At 59.7% G+C, this 16,588-nt stretch overlaps 1 protein-coding gene across 1 annotated transcript in view; it reads left to right on the top strand.

The window, feature by feature from the left end:
* The first annotated feature begins 256 nt into the window (after positions 1-256).
* KCNQ4 (potassium voltage-gated channel subfamily Q member 4) overlaps positions 257-16,588 on the top strand; it is a 53,025-nt gene continuing 36,693 nt past the window's right edge. Inside the window, exon 1 of the mRNA XM_026498373.2 lies at positions 257-570. Coding sequence (XP_026354158.2) covers positions 257-570 — 314 coding nt within the window. The remainder of the gene's footprint in view (positions 571-16,588) is intronic.

The following is a 16,588-nucleotide window of genomic DNA, read 5'->3' as shown; positions in this document are numbered from 1 at the left end:
GGAGTCGGAAAGAGCCGCCCCAGTCGCCGGGGAAGCGGGCGGTCAGTGCGGGCTCCGGCGGCCCCCAGGCTCCGCGCGCCCGCCCCCGGCCCCCGCGCCGCCCCGGCCCGGCCCCTAGCCCCCGCCGCCCGCGCCCGCCCCGGGCCGCCCCCGCCAGGCCCGGGTCCGAGCCATGCGCCGCTGAGCGCCCCGCGCGCGCCCGCCCCGGACCGTAGCCGGGCCCCGGCGCCCCCCCACCCCTCGCCCGGCGCCGCCCATGGCCGAGGCCCCCCCGCGCCGTCTCGGCCTGGCCCCCCCGCCCGGGGACGCCCCCCGCGCGGAGCTGGTGGCGCTCACGGCCGTGCAGAGCGAGCGGGGCGAGGCGGGCGGGGGCGGCTCCCCGCGCCGCCTCGGCCTCCTGGGCAGCCCCCTACCGCCGGGCGCGCCCCTCCCTGGGCCGGGCTCGGGCTCGGGCTCCGCCTGCGGCCAGCGCTCCTCGGCCGCGCACAAGCGCTACCGCCGCCTGCAGAACTGGGTCTACAACGTGCTGGAGCGACCGCGCGGCTGGGCCTTCGTCTACCACGTCTTCATGTGAGTTTGCGACCCCGCGCCCCTTGCCGCGCCCCCGCGCTCGGGCCCCGGCGCCGCCCCTGCCAGAGCCTGGGCTCCCCCGCGGCCACCGGGCCGCCTTGGCTCCGCCCCCTGCCCCCCATTCCCACGGCCGACCCTCCTCTCGCCCACCCCCGGGCCTGAGCCCGATTTCTGATCCCCAGCCTGACCTTAACCCTGATCCCCGGGTCCTGACCCCTGCTTGACCTCGCTCCTAACCTCCCCACCTCAACTATTTTCATCCTGATTGCCAACCCCTACTTCTCTGTCCCAGGTACTCTCCACAGCCAGTCCCCCATCCCCTCTGAAGTCCGGAGCCACTACAGTGGGGTCCCCCTTCCTCTTCCCTGCCTCCGTCTCCTTGTGCCCCAGACACAAAGGGGACCCACTGGCCCCCACACACTTTCTGTCAACATCTCCCCAACTTTGTTGCTACAGTGGGCTCCCACCTGGGCTCGCCTTGGAGATGGCCCTCTACAGGGATGGCCTCCACCCCAGTCTGGGTTGACCCCCCATTGTAGGGGTTTGGGGGTCCCCATGAGCCACCTGAGCCCTGACACTCGTGTGTGCTGTGTGACTGTCTGTCTTCACCCAGCCTCTCCTCCACCCTCTACTCGCCAGTGGCAGCAGCAGCGGGCTGCCCTGCCTGCCCTGCCTGCCCCGTGGCTGGGCCCGCTAGCCTGCCCAGCTCACTGGCTGCTGCACCAGGCCTGGCTCTGGGCACCCTGGGGAAAAAGAAAGAGGAGAGCAGGTCGGTTTGGAAACACTGATGCTGCGGGCCCCCTCCTCCCCCTTACTAGGCTCCTACAACTTTCAAAAACACTGACCCCTCTTGGATGTAAAGAGTCAATTTTGGCAGCCTAGAGCTCAGTCTTGGGGGACGGCCTGGCCCAGCCGGGAACATGAGAGGCCCCGCGGATATCAGTTGAAGGGCTGGGCCTGGCTCTGGGACGCCCGGAAGGTGCCCGAGAAAGACCTCCTGTCCCTGGAAAATGTACCAATATTAATCCCTTCTTGCTGCCTTCAGAGAGGGCCCTCTGGTCTTGGGGTCTCCTGGGTGGCCCCCTTGCCTGTCCACCTGACTGTCGGAAAGTTTTTCTGCCTTGTCTGGCTGTCCCCCTGCTGGAATTTCCACCTGTGTGCGAGTTGGCCTGTCTGTTCGTCTCCCCCTCTCACTGTTAAGCGGTCCTTCTGCTTGTCTGTTTCCATTCCTCCCTGGCACAGGCATCCCTAGGTGTGCCTGTCTGTCCGTCTGTCCATCTGCCTGTCCATCTGACTGTCTTAATCTTCTACTTGTCTGTCTACCTGTCTTTTGGTCTGTCTTTCTGCCTGCCTCTGCCCCATCCTAACGGGGCCTGCAGAATTTCAGAGCTGAAGGGGAGGAAAATGCTGGCCAAAGAGCCCCCTGGCCGCAGGGAGGGTGGAGGAAGAGAACGCTCTCAGCCAGTAGGCTCCCGGGAGTGGCAGCGTTGACTCGGTGTAGAGACTCCCGCCGGGCTAGGCCGGGAGCAGAGGGGAGTTTGTCAGGACACCGGGTCAGACTTAGGGTCAGGATCAACTGTTAGGAGTAGCCCCACCCCCAGTGCCAATCGGGAGGGTCCAGGATGAATATTTTTCGCCACAGAGAGGATTGTTGGAGAGATGACAGTACAAGGGACAGCGGAGTCAGGTGAGAGCAGCAGAGGACTGATAATTAAGGGTGGCCGAGGTGCCCACATGTGGCCCCGGGTGCCCAAGGAGGCTGAGACACTTCGTGGAGAGCGGCTGTGACTTCCATGGGCTCCTCTTGGGAGATGACTCTTCCAAGGCAAGACTGGGCCCCGGGGAAAGCAGTAGGCCTCTGAGGAGGGGGTCTTTCATCCTGAGGCCTGGCTTCTCAGCCCCCACGGGGGTCACCGGAGGTGAAGGACCCGCCTTGTGTCGCCCAGCCAGCTGCTGTCTTCGCCTGCTCTGGAAGGGCCTCTCCTTCCTCTCCAGGAGCTAAATCTGCTGGTACCTTTGCCCCACATCCTGCCCTTTCCGGATGCCAGGAATGCCCTGGCCAGGGGCATGCTTGCTCTGACCACTTGTCCCCGGGAGCCCAGCGATGAGGCTTCTCAGGAGCTCTGGGGGAGGAAAAGCGGTGGGAAAACGTCCAGAGGGTTAGGATCTCGGGGAATCGATCCTCTGGCTTAGAGATCAAATGGAGCGAGGGGTCGGAAGTTCCACCTCTTGGGTGCTGTGTGATCCTGGATTGATCTCTGGGCCTCTCTGAGCTTTTAGATGTCTCGGCTGTAAAAGTGCGTGGAAACCCCAACCTTGTGGGCCTCCCTCTCAGATGAGGTAATGGGTGGGAAAGAGCTGGGTGCGCTGCAAGGGCCTGTCTGAGTGTGAAAGATGGGTGTTATTCCTGGGGCTGGCGGAGGGGGCCAGACAGGAGGCTTCTGCTGTTCTCGAGGCGCTCCAGATGTGGGGCTTCTCAGTCACTTCTGTAGGGTCTTGGCTGTTCTTGCCAGGAAGTGCTTCCTGCTGGTGGACTCCTAGCCCTCCTGCTGCACTTTGGGTCCAATCCTCTCCCACCTCCACGGCAGGTGATCAGAGGTGGCCCAGGTGCAGGGGTCCCAGGGCACACAGTTAGCCAGCACCCCCTCCCCAGAGACTCAGGCCCTAGCAGGAGAGATCCGGCAGGAAAGCCTGGAAGAGTAGGGCTCAGGAAGGAGGGAACTGGGGCGAGCTGGGTCTCTTCACCCCAGGGGACGCCAGCCTCACACCTGCCAGTGAGGTCCCTGCACAACCTGTACCTTTTCTGGTACCGACGTTTGGGGGATTGCCCAGAGGACCAGCCTGGATTCTGTCTCTCCTTCCCCGCCAGCTGTGGGCTCTGGGAAGGGGGCACCGCCGACTCCCGTCTTCTCCTTATTGAGGTCCAGAAGGCGGGATCGCCGGCCCCTCTCTGAGCCCTCTCACCTCTCTGTGGACCCCTGGTCGTGTCACCAAACCCCAATCCCTCCTCAGCATCCCAGTCTTTGATCAAGCCCTCAACCCTTCATAGGCCCAGCTCTCTGAATTTTGAGAAATACCACACCACAGCCCATCCTGCTTCGTGAGCCCTCGGTGAGGGGGGTGGGGTGGGGGAGAAGGCTCACTTCCTGCTGCACCCTCTCAAAGCCCCCCTGCCCCCCAGCGTCCCTTTTGAAGACCAAGGGCTGAAAGGGGCTGATACAGGGCAAGGTCATTACCCGCCATTTTCCGTGAGCCACTGTGAGACTCTGGCTGCTTCCAGCCCCCAGCTGCCCAGCACTTTCTCTGTGTGAAGGTCTACACTCTGTAAACATCCTCCTCAGCCTTGTCCCTGGGGTCAGAAGCTGTGGGAATGGGGAGGGGAGGACGTGGCGGCAGCTCCTGGGGCCCGCAGACTCCCAACCCGGGAGGCTTCCAAGCTCCCACCCTGCCCAGAGTCTGAGAAAGATGGCTCGCTGGGTTGGAAATCAACCCCGCAAAGGAGGCCCGGAGCCCTCAGGCGTCCCCACGAGGTGGGTCCTCAACATTTGGACAGCCCATTTTGCGTATAAGAAAACGAAGGCTCTGGGGACCCAAGTCACACAGTGAATCAGAAGCAGATGCGGAACCAGACCCCAAGACTCCTGACTCCCTATCTGGGACGTCCCCTCCCCCCCCCCACCCCCCACCCCGGCTCCCCGCAGCTGCCTGGGGGGCTCCTGCCCTTGGAACAGAAATCTCTGGAGCGGCAGCTGTGCGCCGTGCGCGGCGCTCTCCGCAAACCACCTCCCCCAGGCAGGTGCCACTATCCTCCTCGTTTGACAGATGGGGAGACTGAGGCTCAGGAGAGGTCCCTGAGGAGCCTCCTGAGAGCTAGGTGTGACTCAGCGCTTGGCCTCAGCCGGCGCCCCAGCCGCAGGCCCGGCAGGAGCAGCGCTCCTGTGTCATTTGTTTCTCTGTCCCCAGCACCCAGCACGCAGCACCCAGCACGCAGCACCCAGCACCCAGCACCCAGGCAGCAGGGGGTGGGCAGGGAGAAGAGTTGGTGAGATTGGACGGCAATTGCCCAGTCTCGCCCAAAGCGGTCATACTTGTGCTGTACTCGGCTTCGCACACATACACACACGTCCCTGCTGCACACTCAGCTGTCCGTCTCATGCACACACTCACTACAGCCCTGACACACGTGGCCATGGGTGTCACAGAAGCACCAGCAGCATTCATCCAGTGAAAGGAAATGTAATGCAGAGCTGCCCCCACCTTTCCACTGACTTCAGAGACTCACCCCTGGGCCTGCAGCCCCAGCCCAGACCCCTAGGACAGAAGAGAGTTGACCCCCTTCCCTGAGTTTCTTGCCTCCACCTGTCCACACCAGCAGGGCTGCCCTTAATAGGCCTATGTTGACCTGCATGTCCACCTGGGAGGGCTGCCTCAGGGCCACGTGGGAGCAGGGTAGCTGGCCTCCTAGAATTCGGCTGGCCTTTGCTTTCCCTGAAGGATCCCCCTGGGACCCTTCTGCCCAGGGCTGCAGTGTGCTGCTGGGTCCACTGAGGCACGGAGAGGGGCAGATACCTGTCCCAGCTCACATCTGGCAGATCGGTGGTCCACGGTGCCAGGACCCCAGTCCTTCGGACTCCCAGGTCAGGACTTTAGGTCTGTTCTCAGCTGATGGTGAAGGCTAACACCCCAGGAACTTGGCCTTACGATGGGGAAAGTCTTGGAGTGTGACCCAGATTTTTGGTGCTTCTGTTTTCAGTGTTCATTCTTTTGTTTGGTCTGTATTGTGAGGAGGGGGCGAATGGAAAGACCATTCTGCTATGGTCGGCTATGGTCTGCTAAGAAAGCTTTCTATGCTTTCTTCTGTCCCTCTCCCTGCCCCTTAGGCCTCTTTGCGCCCTCCTGCCCGAGTTTTCCTTTGGGGTCACTGGAGCAGGTTAGACTTCTCGTTGCTACCCCACCCCAGCTCCATAGTACATTCATTCCTTCCATTGAGGAAGCCCTGCTGAATGTCTGACTTTAGTCCCTATTGCTGCGGAAACCTATATTCTCGGAATGTTGGAGCCAGGCGTGTTTGAAGAGGTGATTACGCTTGGGCTGATGGCAGCACTTTGAGTGGGGGATTAATTTAAGGTCTCGGAGCCAGTCGCGGAGCTGAAACCTCCTGGGGAGCAGGAGAAAGGAAGGCTCTGCAGAGCGGGCAAGGCCCTGCCCCTGCCCCCCAAGGAGGCCACGCAGTGAGCTTCCCCGGACTCGGACTCGGAGCGGCTCATCGCCCTTCCTCCCTGGCACCACACCCATGGGGGTCCCAGCAGGGAATTCAGGGGCAGCCCCTCCCTAACACCCCGAGTGTGGGAGTTGTGGGGCTGGGGTGGAGAAAGAGGGGGGCACTTGTCATCCCCCCAGAGGCTGCCCCACAGCCGGTTAAGAGCATGAGATCTGAGTCTGACAGATTTGGGTTCACTTCTGGTCCCACCCTGAGCAGTTATGTGTCCTTGGGCAAGTGACTAAACCTCTCTGAGCTTCGATTTTGTTACCTGAAAGCGGGCATAGTTGGGGCGAGGGGGTTAAAGCGGGGGCGCTGTGCCGGGCACGGGCGGCAGCCACCGGCGCTGGCACGGGGTGGTTCTGTCGCTGTCACTTTCACTGTCCTCCTGCCTGGGGAGGGTCTGACCGTGTCCTGGCCGAGCGCAGAGCCCAGCGTGACTGCGGGTGGGGGGGAGCTCTCTGCGGGTCCGGCCTTGCAGTCCCTCATCTAACCCACAGCCAGTGCGGAGGGCAGGCCCCGTGTGATCCTCAGTGCACATTTGAGGAAGGTGAGGAAGGGGATGCCACCCACGTGTGCGAGGCCACACAGCTAGTGATCAGTGGTGCCAGGACTCCAATCTGGGTCCCTAGGCTGCTCTGTACCAGACCTGGGGGGCACAGGGAGACAGACCAGGCCTGCACCCCACCTGGGACTCCTGCCCGGCCCCTGGTCTCTCCTGCGTCCTCTCCCAGCCCCTGGCAGAGAGCCCTTGGGGGTGGGGGTGAGCGTGTCTATGTGGGGGGGGAGGGTGTATGTGGCAGCGTCACGGCACGGCCGGGGTGTGGGCCTCGTGGTCAAACCTGCAGCAAGCCTGGCCCCACGGTGCTCAGGGGGACAGCTGGGGACCCCTGAGAGAGGAGGGCGATACCCCACTTTCTCCCGAGCATATCATCCTGGGGAACGGGGACAGGGAATCCCAAAGGAGATGCAGAGATCTCAACACGTGCTGGGAAGGTACCCACCCACATTCCACCCCAATCCCCGAGCCTCACTCTCCCGCTCTGTAAGATGGGGCTAAATAGGAGCGTGGACCATTCAGGCTGCTGGGCACAGAGTGACTGTGAAGGAGCATAGGGAGCCCCTGTGCAGACCTTGAGTTTTGCAGGAAGGCAGTGGCGGGGTGGGCAAGGGAGTCTCCAGCACCTTCTCCCTGGGCCCTTCAGAGGACTGGGAGCACTTGGAAGGGCCCTCGGGAGGCTGCCTGCCCCCAGCTGGGGCTCTGACGGGCTAGGGAGAGGGTGCTGGTCAGACCTCTGGGACCCCCATTAAGTGCCCCTAGGACTCCAGGCTTTCTGGGCAACTCTGTCCCTAGGGCAGGATCTGTGTGCCCTGGGGGTTGGCACCTGGGGGGGAGGTGAGGAAGGAATGGGAGGGGCAGCCCCAGGCAGCAGACTAATTGGGCTGGGAATCTGTGGGCAGCGCCTGAGGGAGGGAGGCCAAGGGAGCAGGAGCTCAGCAATTCCTTCCCTCTTCCTTCCTTCTTGGAGATTGGGGAACAGTGGGTGGAGTGGGATCTCTGACCTAGGGGCCCTCCCCAATCTCTGCAGCAAAATCTGGAGCTGGGGGGGGGGGGGAGTACTTTCTCCTGAGACTCCTCGGACATCCAGGCCAGGGAGGTGGGAAAGGGGGAAAGCTTGCTGGAGATAAATGGAGCATGATTCCCACTGAAGCATAAGGGATGAAGGTCAGACAGCAGGAAGGACTGCCCACTAAGCAGGAGGTAGAGTGAAATTCCCTGGGGTACTCTTCCCAAAACTTGGGGACCCATGTCTAGCTGAGCTGGACAAGATTTACTCTGCTCATTATCCCTGTCAAGCAACTGGCACCCCTCCTTCACAGGGGTGAGGATGGAGAGTAGATAGAGCTTGTTCCCTCTGAGCTGAGCCTGGGGGGTGGGGGAGAGGGATCAGACCAGGTACCCTTTGGCTTTAGGGGGGTGGTCACAGGCTGCCTCGCTGCCACCCTTCCTTCCCTGCCACTCCTCTCTGAGAGCCTCAGGCCTCCCCAGGTCACCGTCTTTGGGTTTATTTTTTGCTGGGCTTGGCTGTCCCCTGGGAGGGGAGGGGGCAGGGAGCAAAGGAGGGGAGAAGGAACAGCTTCGTCAGCACAATCCCGGGCGCCTCTGCTCCTGCCCTCCTTGGCCCGGCTGCCATCCTCTTCCGGAGGGACCAATCCCTGGGCATAATGGGGACCCGGACCCCTGTGCGATTTCCTCTCCTGGGGCAGAAATAGGACTTTCTACCCTCCCTGCTGCAGAGCCTCAGAGCCAGAAAGGCCTCGGAGCTCAAGCAGAGCCGTGGGTTCTTTGCACACATGGGGAAACTGAGGCCAGAAGAAAGGACCTGATTGCCCAAGGACACAGCACACACGGGCCCCCTCAGTAGACAAGGGTTGTGCTGGAGTCGCCCGGGACCGAGGAATGCCTCCCTTGGCATTCCACCCCTGACTTCCTCACTCGTCTAATTTTCCACCTTCTGGGGATTGCTGGCAGTCTGGTGGGGGAGACAGAGGAGGGGAGGAAAGTGTGGCCCGGGGCCCAGCAGCGGGAGGGAGGTGCAGCCTGGGGGTGCGCTGGAGGCCGCCCCAGGATGTCGGCGCCCTCCCCTCTGCCCTTTATTTTCCTTGCTGTAGAAAATAAATCAGCCCTGTTTTACAGATAGGGGAATGAAGGCCCCAGGTCAACATAGCTGGTAAGGTGTAGAGGGAGGATTCAAACCCAGGACGGGGTTCCCGAGGATGCTGCCATGCTGCCCCTGAGGGTCTAAGCCCATTGGGCCTTGCCTTGACTCTCCTCAGTCGGCCTCTCTGGCTCTCTCTCTTTCTGCCCATTGACTGTTGGGGTTCCTTGGGGCTCTGTCCTGTGTCCTCCTCACTGTACAGAGTTTTTGTGTGTGTATGGGGGGGCAGGCTCATGCGGTCCTGTGACCCTGGAGGTCCCCTCTGGGATGACAGCCTGCCCTCTGCAGTTTCATCCCTGAGCTTCCTGTGAACACCTTGCCCCCTCATCCCGTGGGCACCTCAAACTCAGCCTCTCCCTCCAACCTCTGCTTCCCCAGTGCCCCGGCAGTGACTCCCATACCCCTCACTGGCCAAGTCAGGAACCCCCTCCCTCAAGCATCCTTTGTTGGTGTTTTTTAAAGGTTTTGTTTATTTATTTGAGAGAGAGAGAGACAGAGACAGAGACAGAGATAGCGAGAGAGAGCATAAGCAGGGAGGAAAGGGAGAAGCAGGCTCCTGGCTGAGCAGACAGCCTAACGTGGGGCTCGATTCCAGGACCCTGGGATCGTGACCTGAGCTGAAAGCAGCCGCTTAACCGACTGCGCCACCCAGGCACCCCTCAAGCATCTTTTGTTACCTAAGAAGCAACTTGTAGTGTCCCCAAAATGTGCTGTTTAAAGCTCTCTGTGCGTTTCCTGCGGCCTGACACTCCCTCGCCTGGCCTATCCATCATCTAGTGAACTCCTATCCATCCTTCCCTTCTCACCGGGAGCACCACCTCTTCTTGGACTCACTCCCCGCCCAACCCCACCCCAGGCCCCACTGGGGGCCCTTCCCCAGAGCCCGGCTCTCCCCGCCCTGTGCGTTCTTCTGTGCTCTCCTGCATTGGACTGTGAGGTCTGGGAGGTGGGGGTTGGGCACAGTGCTTGGCATGTGGTTGGTAATCTGTAAATGTTTGCTGAGCCAGGGAATGACGGTGGCGTTGAGGCCGGGTATAAGGATGAGAAGGGTTTTGCCAACTAGAGGGAAATTGGAGAAAGGACCCCCGGTTCTCTGTGGGCGGGCACTGAGCTGCAGGCTCTCGTGATTTTTATCCCGAGCGCGCTCCACTTGGAGGCAACAGCGAGAGCAAAGGCTTTGAGCTGGAACTCTCTTCCTCTACCTACCCTGTCCTGGATCATCAAGTTATGGAGGTGGGCTTGGCCCTGTGGGCAATGGGGAGGCAGAGGCAGGGACAGGACAGGGAGGTGCCCCTGGCTGGGAGCCAGGGCCTGCCTGAGTTCTCCGCAGGAGCTAGCATTTTGCAAACACTATTATTGTTCCCATTATGCAGACCAGAAAGTGAAGCTCAGGGAGGGGAAATAACGTGCACCCAAGTACACCGCTTGTCCATGCTGGAGGCAGGATTCGGACCCATGTCTGTGTGTCTCCCAAGCCCGAGCTCTGACTGGTTCTCAGAAATGTCAGCAGACCCATGTGGTTTTCAGTGGCCTAAGGCAAAATCGAGGGAAATAAGCACAATGTGGTGACTTTTTCCTAAAGCTAAATTTATTCCATTTAAAGGACTTTTAGTCTGAGATTACGTCCTTTCTTTTATGAAATGATGGGGCTGGGAATTTTTTTTTTCCAAATGTCCTTACTTGGCAAAATAAAAAGTTGACAACCAGTCCCCAAGTATTTTTTGGAAATTTTACCGGTGCGTGAAATCCTTGAGTCTGGGCACCTCCCTGCCTCCTCCCTGGAGCTGGAGCTGCCAGAAGGGTCCAGGTGCGGATGGAAGGATTAGGGGCATGGAAAGAGCACTCAGTCTCTTTATCTACTCCTCCTGGGTCTCAGGCCCTGTCAGTCCCAGAGAGCAGTGAAGACCAGCCCAGGGCTCTAGCCAAGACCGGCCCCGGGGTGGGTGGGGATAGGGTCAGCCAGAATCAGGGCTCACCCCTCAGTTAGAGGAGCACTGGAGCAGGAGTCAGCGGCTGGGGTTCAGCTCCCGCCTCTGCTCCCTAAAGGCTGTGTGACCCCAGGCAGGTGGCTCAGTCTCTCTGAGGCCCCGGCTTCGTTCTGTGTGGAATGACACTTCCTGCTACAAACTGCGAAGAACAGAGGGCTTATTGCACTCTTCGTGTTCTTACCGCCCTCTCTTGCGGGGTCCTGGGCCCCTCACCACGCTCGGGCCTGTACTGGTTTGAGCCCTGAGGGAGGGACACTGCCGAGCAAGGGGGCGGCGTACAAGCCACGCAAGAGCGCACGGACCAGAGGGCAGTTCCTCTCCTCAGCCCCCCCCCCCCCCACACCACAGTGCACTTACCGGGAGCCAGGATCCGAGTTCTAACCGAGTTTGTCATGCGCTGAGAACATTCACGGTCTGGTCTACACCGGGGATGGTGCCAGATGTTTTCCGTATACTACTTCATTCCGTCCTTCCGAGAGCCCTGGGAGCTGGGTACTGTTATCACCCCGTGGCACAGAGGAGGACACTGACACACGTGCCTTTGTCACACAGCCCGGAGGTGCTGAGCGCCCAGGAGGGTGGCAGTTTCAGGCTGAACGTGCGAGGACTCTCGTGGGAGCAGGTCTCCAGGGCCGCAGTCAGTGTGGGGAGGGGGGGCTGCTGGGGCGAACATTTTTATGTGGGGATGTGGGTTGGGGTGGGAAGGCCGCCTTCCTGCTGTGTGGCCTCCCGTGGCCACCACCCCCAACATGCCTCAGTCTCCCTCTCCTGCTGGGGCTGTCAATGATAAGAGGGATACTAATAGCAAATGTTTCAGGAGGGCTGACCTGGCACCGGCAGCTGCTCTGAGAACTTACCGTGGCGCCTCGTACTTTTTCCCCTCAACACCCGGATGAGGGGGCTACTGCTATGCCCATTTCCCGGCTAAGGACGCTGAGGCACAGAGAGGTTGAGAAACTTGCCTGGGTGTAGGTAAAGCGCCAGGATTCAAAGCCCGGAAGTCCGGTTCTAGGGGCTATGTCCTTGCCCACTGTATTACGTGTAACTGTCCCTCACGGGCCCGCAGCCCATATGAGGACCAGTTGAGCTTTGACGTTCATGGTCCTGTCCTCCACCCTCTCTCATTCGGGAAGCCTTCACGGGAAGTGCCTTGGGGCTAGCCACTATCCCAGATGCTGGGGACAGAGCAGTGAATCAGACCCTCCCTCGGTCTCTAGGGAGATGGGCCAGGGGCTGGCAGCGGTCTGGGCAGGTGCAGAGTCCCATAGGAGCCCAGCACAGAGGCCAAACCCAGCCCCAAACTGGGCATGGCTAGGAAGGCTTCGCAGAGGAAGAGGTTTAAATGGAGACCTGCAACATGAGTAGGAGTAGGAGTCAACCAGGCAAAAAGGAGCATGGAACAGCATTCAAGGCAGAGGGACTAGCATGGGCAAAGCCCAGAGGTGAGGCTGAACATGGCATGTTGCAAAGACCTCCAAGAGGTCAGGAGAGTGGGAGCCTGGAGGGGGCAGGAGGTGTGCAGAGAACAGGCTGGGACATGAACCGAGGATGCCAGGCTAAGGAGCAGTGACTTCTTGGAGGAGACTGAGCCCAGGAAGAAACTGAAGACAGGAATACCTTGGGCAGATTGGTATTTTAGAAACACCTTTCTGGATCTCACAAGGAGAATGGTAAGGGGGAAAACTCTGGCAGGAAGCCACCGGGATGCCATCCACTTGGCCTCCTTTTCCCTCTACCTTCCCCTTCCTGGCCCAGCCCCCTGAGCGGCTCCTCTGGAGCTGCCCACTAACCCTGCCAAGGCCTGGCTGGACCTGGCCTGAAGCCCTAGGACTTTGCCTGTAGGGAAAGTTGAGCGGCTTATGCAAAGGCTGGCCTGGGGGAAGGTGTGTGTGGCTGAGCTGAGGGGGCCCTTGGAAGCAGAGGGAATGGGTGCAGGCCCTGAGGCTGTGGGCAAGGAGGTCTGGGGATACGGGCTTGGCTCTGTAGGGGTCCCCAGAATAGCAGCCTTAGAACAGGCTCGTGAGAGCGCCCAAGGATTTGGCCCAGCTAGTGGTGCGGTGCCCTGGAGAAAGGGGCTGAGCCCAGGCGGTTCGGCCTGCCCCACCTCCCTGCCCTCTCCCTGTCTTGCAGCTCAATAGAGTGTGGAAATCACTGGTCTCACCCTCTCCCGTCATGCTACTGATGGGGAACCTGAGGCCCAGAACAGGGCATGGACTAAACTTAGGTCAGTGGCAGAGCCCAGACTGGAGCGCGGCTTAGCTCAAGAATTTCAGTTGGTCCCCAGGACTGATAAATAACTGAAGAAGTTTTCTCAGAGCTGACCTGGGCTCAGGTCCCCTCTGGGTGGTCTTGGGCAGGGCCCATCACATCCCTGAGCCTCTGATCCAAACTGCTACCCTGTCACGGGAAGGATGCCCCCGCTCCCACTGGATGGTCCACAAAGCACTTGGAGCCATGCCTGGCCCACAGTGGGGCTTCATTAATGTTCGCTCACTGCATTCCACTGAGCTCTCCTAGACAACCCTAGAGGAAGATATTGTTACGCTATTTTGCACTGAGGCGCAGAAAGGAGAAGTGACTTGCCCAAGGTCATTCAGCTGGGAAGTGGCTGCCATGGGCCTAGAGCTCCGGTGTCCAGGCACCTGTCTAAGACCCCTGATAGACACAGCCCCGACCTTGAGCCTCTGCTCTCAGTGAATATCAGCTTAGTATCTCAAGCAAGACCCATCAGTCAGTTGGGCAGAGTGAGTGTGTGTCTGGTGGATTGGGCTGCCCCACAGGCTGGAACTCAGCTCATATCAACCCCTGTAACTCCATGCTCAAGCAGATCACAGCTGCTGCCCCCCCACAGGGAAGGGGACCCCCTTTCCCTCCTGCATGAGGGTTTTTTCCTGGGGAAAGGAGCTGGCCGCAGTGTGACCAACAGGGCACCTGCCTGCCCCACCCATGCTGGGGTCTGGCCATCTAATGCCCTGCACATGACAGGCATGGGATGGGCACTGGGCTGGGAAGAGGGATTTGCACTCCCCTAATCCGGGGGCTGCAGCCCTCCTCTGTCTTGGCCAGGGCCATGGGAGAGGGTTGTCTCTGCCCCCCCAACCCAGCGGCCACAGTTCAGACCCCTGGCACATACCCAGCTCTTCTGCTTGGGGCCTTCCCCTGCCATATTCACGCTCCTCACCCTCCCACGATTTGAGCAGAGTTGAGACTTCTGGGGGCAAATGCTGGGCCATTTGGGGCTAACGGAGACTCCGTGTTGTGCAGCATTTGGGGCTGAAGGGTGGGGGCAATGTCGGGGGGGATTTAGGGCCCATGTTGGGCAAAGTTAGGGGGAGGACCTCATGGGGGTGCAGAGCTGGAGTGTTTGGGGCTAATCCTGGGCCACCCCTTCCTGGGGAAATTTGGCTACAAGTCAGGGAGGCAAATGTGTGGGCTATGCCCCCCCTCGCTGGGCAGTAAACACAGCCGTAGCCCAGGAGACGGGCCCAAACATCCCGGCCCCCCACGGTTATTTATACCAGGACTCCCTTTCCTTCTCAGGCCTGGTCTGGCCTCTCAATCCACTCCTGAGCTGGGCAACCTGAGTGGAGGGTCCAGACCGCTGTCAAGGCAGGGGGCCTCAGCAGCAGGCCTGCTCAAACCCCACCAAGGGACTGGGCACTCATCACCTCCCAACAGCCTGTCCGTTGCAGGCAGTGGGTCTTGCAGGTCAGAAATGTGCTCATGGAGGCCAACGCCTGGGCAGGAGACGGGAGCCTTGGATTTGCTCTAATCCGCTACCTGACTGTGGTCACTGGCACCCCAGTGGGTTCCAGTAGGAGGGAAGGGGCTAGATTAGTGCTTTGCAAACTGTTTTAAACATTAGATCTGGCTCCTTAGATGAAATGTGACACAGGAGCACAATATATAAAACATATCAAAGCAACATCGCTCTGGGTGGACTCAAGGGTAGGGGCCCAGAATCCCGCCCACTCAGCCTGTGGCTCTGCATACCACCAACCCAGAGCCTTACACAGCCCTGCTGATTGTAGAACACATTCCAGGTAACCCTGCAGCTCCCGGCCCCCAGATCCCTGTGCTGCCTTCAGGGCTTCTACAGGCCTCTTTTCCGGCTCATCATCCCAAGGGCCAAGTATATGAGCACTTCTAGGACCAAGGGCAGCTGTTTGCAGCCAGTTGAGATGGCACCTAGAAGAGCAGGTGAGGGCAGCCACAGGAGTGTACCCCACGCCCCTCCTGCTGAGGGATGAGCCCAGTGCGGGAAGAGAAGAGGGCACACCCTGGGCTGGGGACTGGAAGGTAGCACCCCCTCCCTGCTGGATTCCAGCATGCAGCTCCAAAGAGTCCAAGATCTTAGATTCAAACCTGGCCTTCCAGATCGTTACGAAGGTGTAGGTGTCAGGAAGGGTGGAACATATTTTATCGAACAGCTTGTTAGCTTGATTTAAAACTTTTCAATATTTAGACTAATAGTCTGTGGGTCCCCATCTGTACCCTTTCCCCAGCCCTGCCAGTGTTTGGGGTGGGCTTGCAATGGCCCTCACTCCACCTACCCACCTCTGCAGCCATCCCAAGATGCCCTTACCCAGAGCCCGAAGCTTCATAGAATAGTGGCAGAATCCTGACTCACTGATGCTCAAGGCCCTGGTGACCTGGGTCTTCCTGTTCCCTCCCAGATACTGTCTGAGCATCTAATCAGCCAGCCTGGGGGATGTGGGGGAGTCACAACTGGCCTTGCCCTTGGTGGATGGATCCTAATGAGGTGGTGGTGGGTGGGGGATGGACAGAGGCAGAAACAGACTCAGCACAAGGGAGTCCAGGGCTACCCAGAAGGGGCCAGGAATCCCAAGGGGCTGGGGGAGCACGGCTTCCTGTAGTAAAGCAGGGATTCTTGGGGAGGAAGGGGGTCCATCCCAAGGAGGGGAGAGAGCACAAAGTCACCAAGGTAGAAATGTACAGGGTATGGGGGGTGGAGTGTGGCTGATGCTTGTGTGTTTACAGCCTCACGCTCTGGGGTGAGGAGCTTGGAGTTTAGGTGGTACACAGTAAGGAGCCACTGTAGGATTGTAAATGGGGAGAGAGCACTCAGACAGCCAGAGGGAAGTGGACTGGAGCTAGAATCATGGCAGTCAGTGAAGAAGTGGTTGGAGGGAGGGGGAAGGGGCTTAGTTCCCGGACAGACAGGAGTGGGAACTGGGAGGCTAGGAAGAAAGAGCTGATCTCCACTCTGCTCTCTGGAATCTCTTCCTGTATCTTCTCCTCCTGCTTTCTGCAACCCCCCCCCCCCCCGGCTTCTATGGCCCTGTGTCTCCACACTGGGGAGAAGGCCGCCTTATCCCAAACCCACCTCCCTAAGGAAGACCACCTCACACTGGTGGCGAGTGGGAGGCCACGGCTGTATAGGAGGGGACATGCTCGTTCATTCATTCACTTATTCACTCAACACATATTTATTGATGACGTAGGATGCACCAAGCCCTGTTGTAGGTGTGGGAGAGACAGTGGTGAACAGGATAGATCAAGTCACAGGGTTCATGGAGCTGACATTATGGGGGCATCAGACACCAGAAACTGTACCTTTCCCTGGCGTCCACCCTCTGGCTCAATGGTCCATGCTCCTGCATGCCTGGGACAGGGGACTTTCTCCATTACTCACTCATTTGTTCCAGCTGCCCTAGGATCAGAACCCTGGTCTCACGACACTGACGAGGGGGGTCCAATGCCCAGGGCCCTGACCCCAGGGACCATTCATCTAAGAGGAGTCCAGGCCTGAGTGTCAGGTCTGGGCTCAGGCCCTGGTTCTTTTCACTCACGAATGACTTGGAGCCCCTTATGAGGACCTTCCTGGCCTCGGTTTCTTTATCTGTTAAGTGGGGCTTTGGGGGAGGCCCTGAGGAAATGAGGGGAGGAAAAGACCAGTCAATTCCAGTATTCCCCACTGGTGGATAGGGAGGTGAAAGGATGACAATGGCTCAAAATCATCATCATTATCCATGCAAGATGATAATGGCTGCCATCTACTGTGTTCGCTGTGGGCCAACGTCATGCAT

This window comes from Ursus arctos, unplaced genomic scaffold (assembly GCF_023065955.2).
Source record: "Ursus arctos isolate Adak ecotype North America unplaced genomic scaffold, UrsArc2.0 scaffold_12, whole genome shotgun sequence".
NCBI lineage: Eukaryota > Metazoa > Chordata > Mammalia > Carnivora > Ursidae > Ursus > Ursus arctos.
Note: the sequence above shows the minus strand (reverse complement) of the source record. Positions and strands in the feature narration are given on the sequence as shown.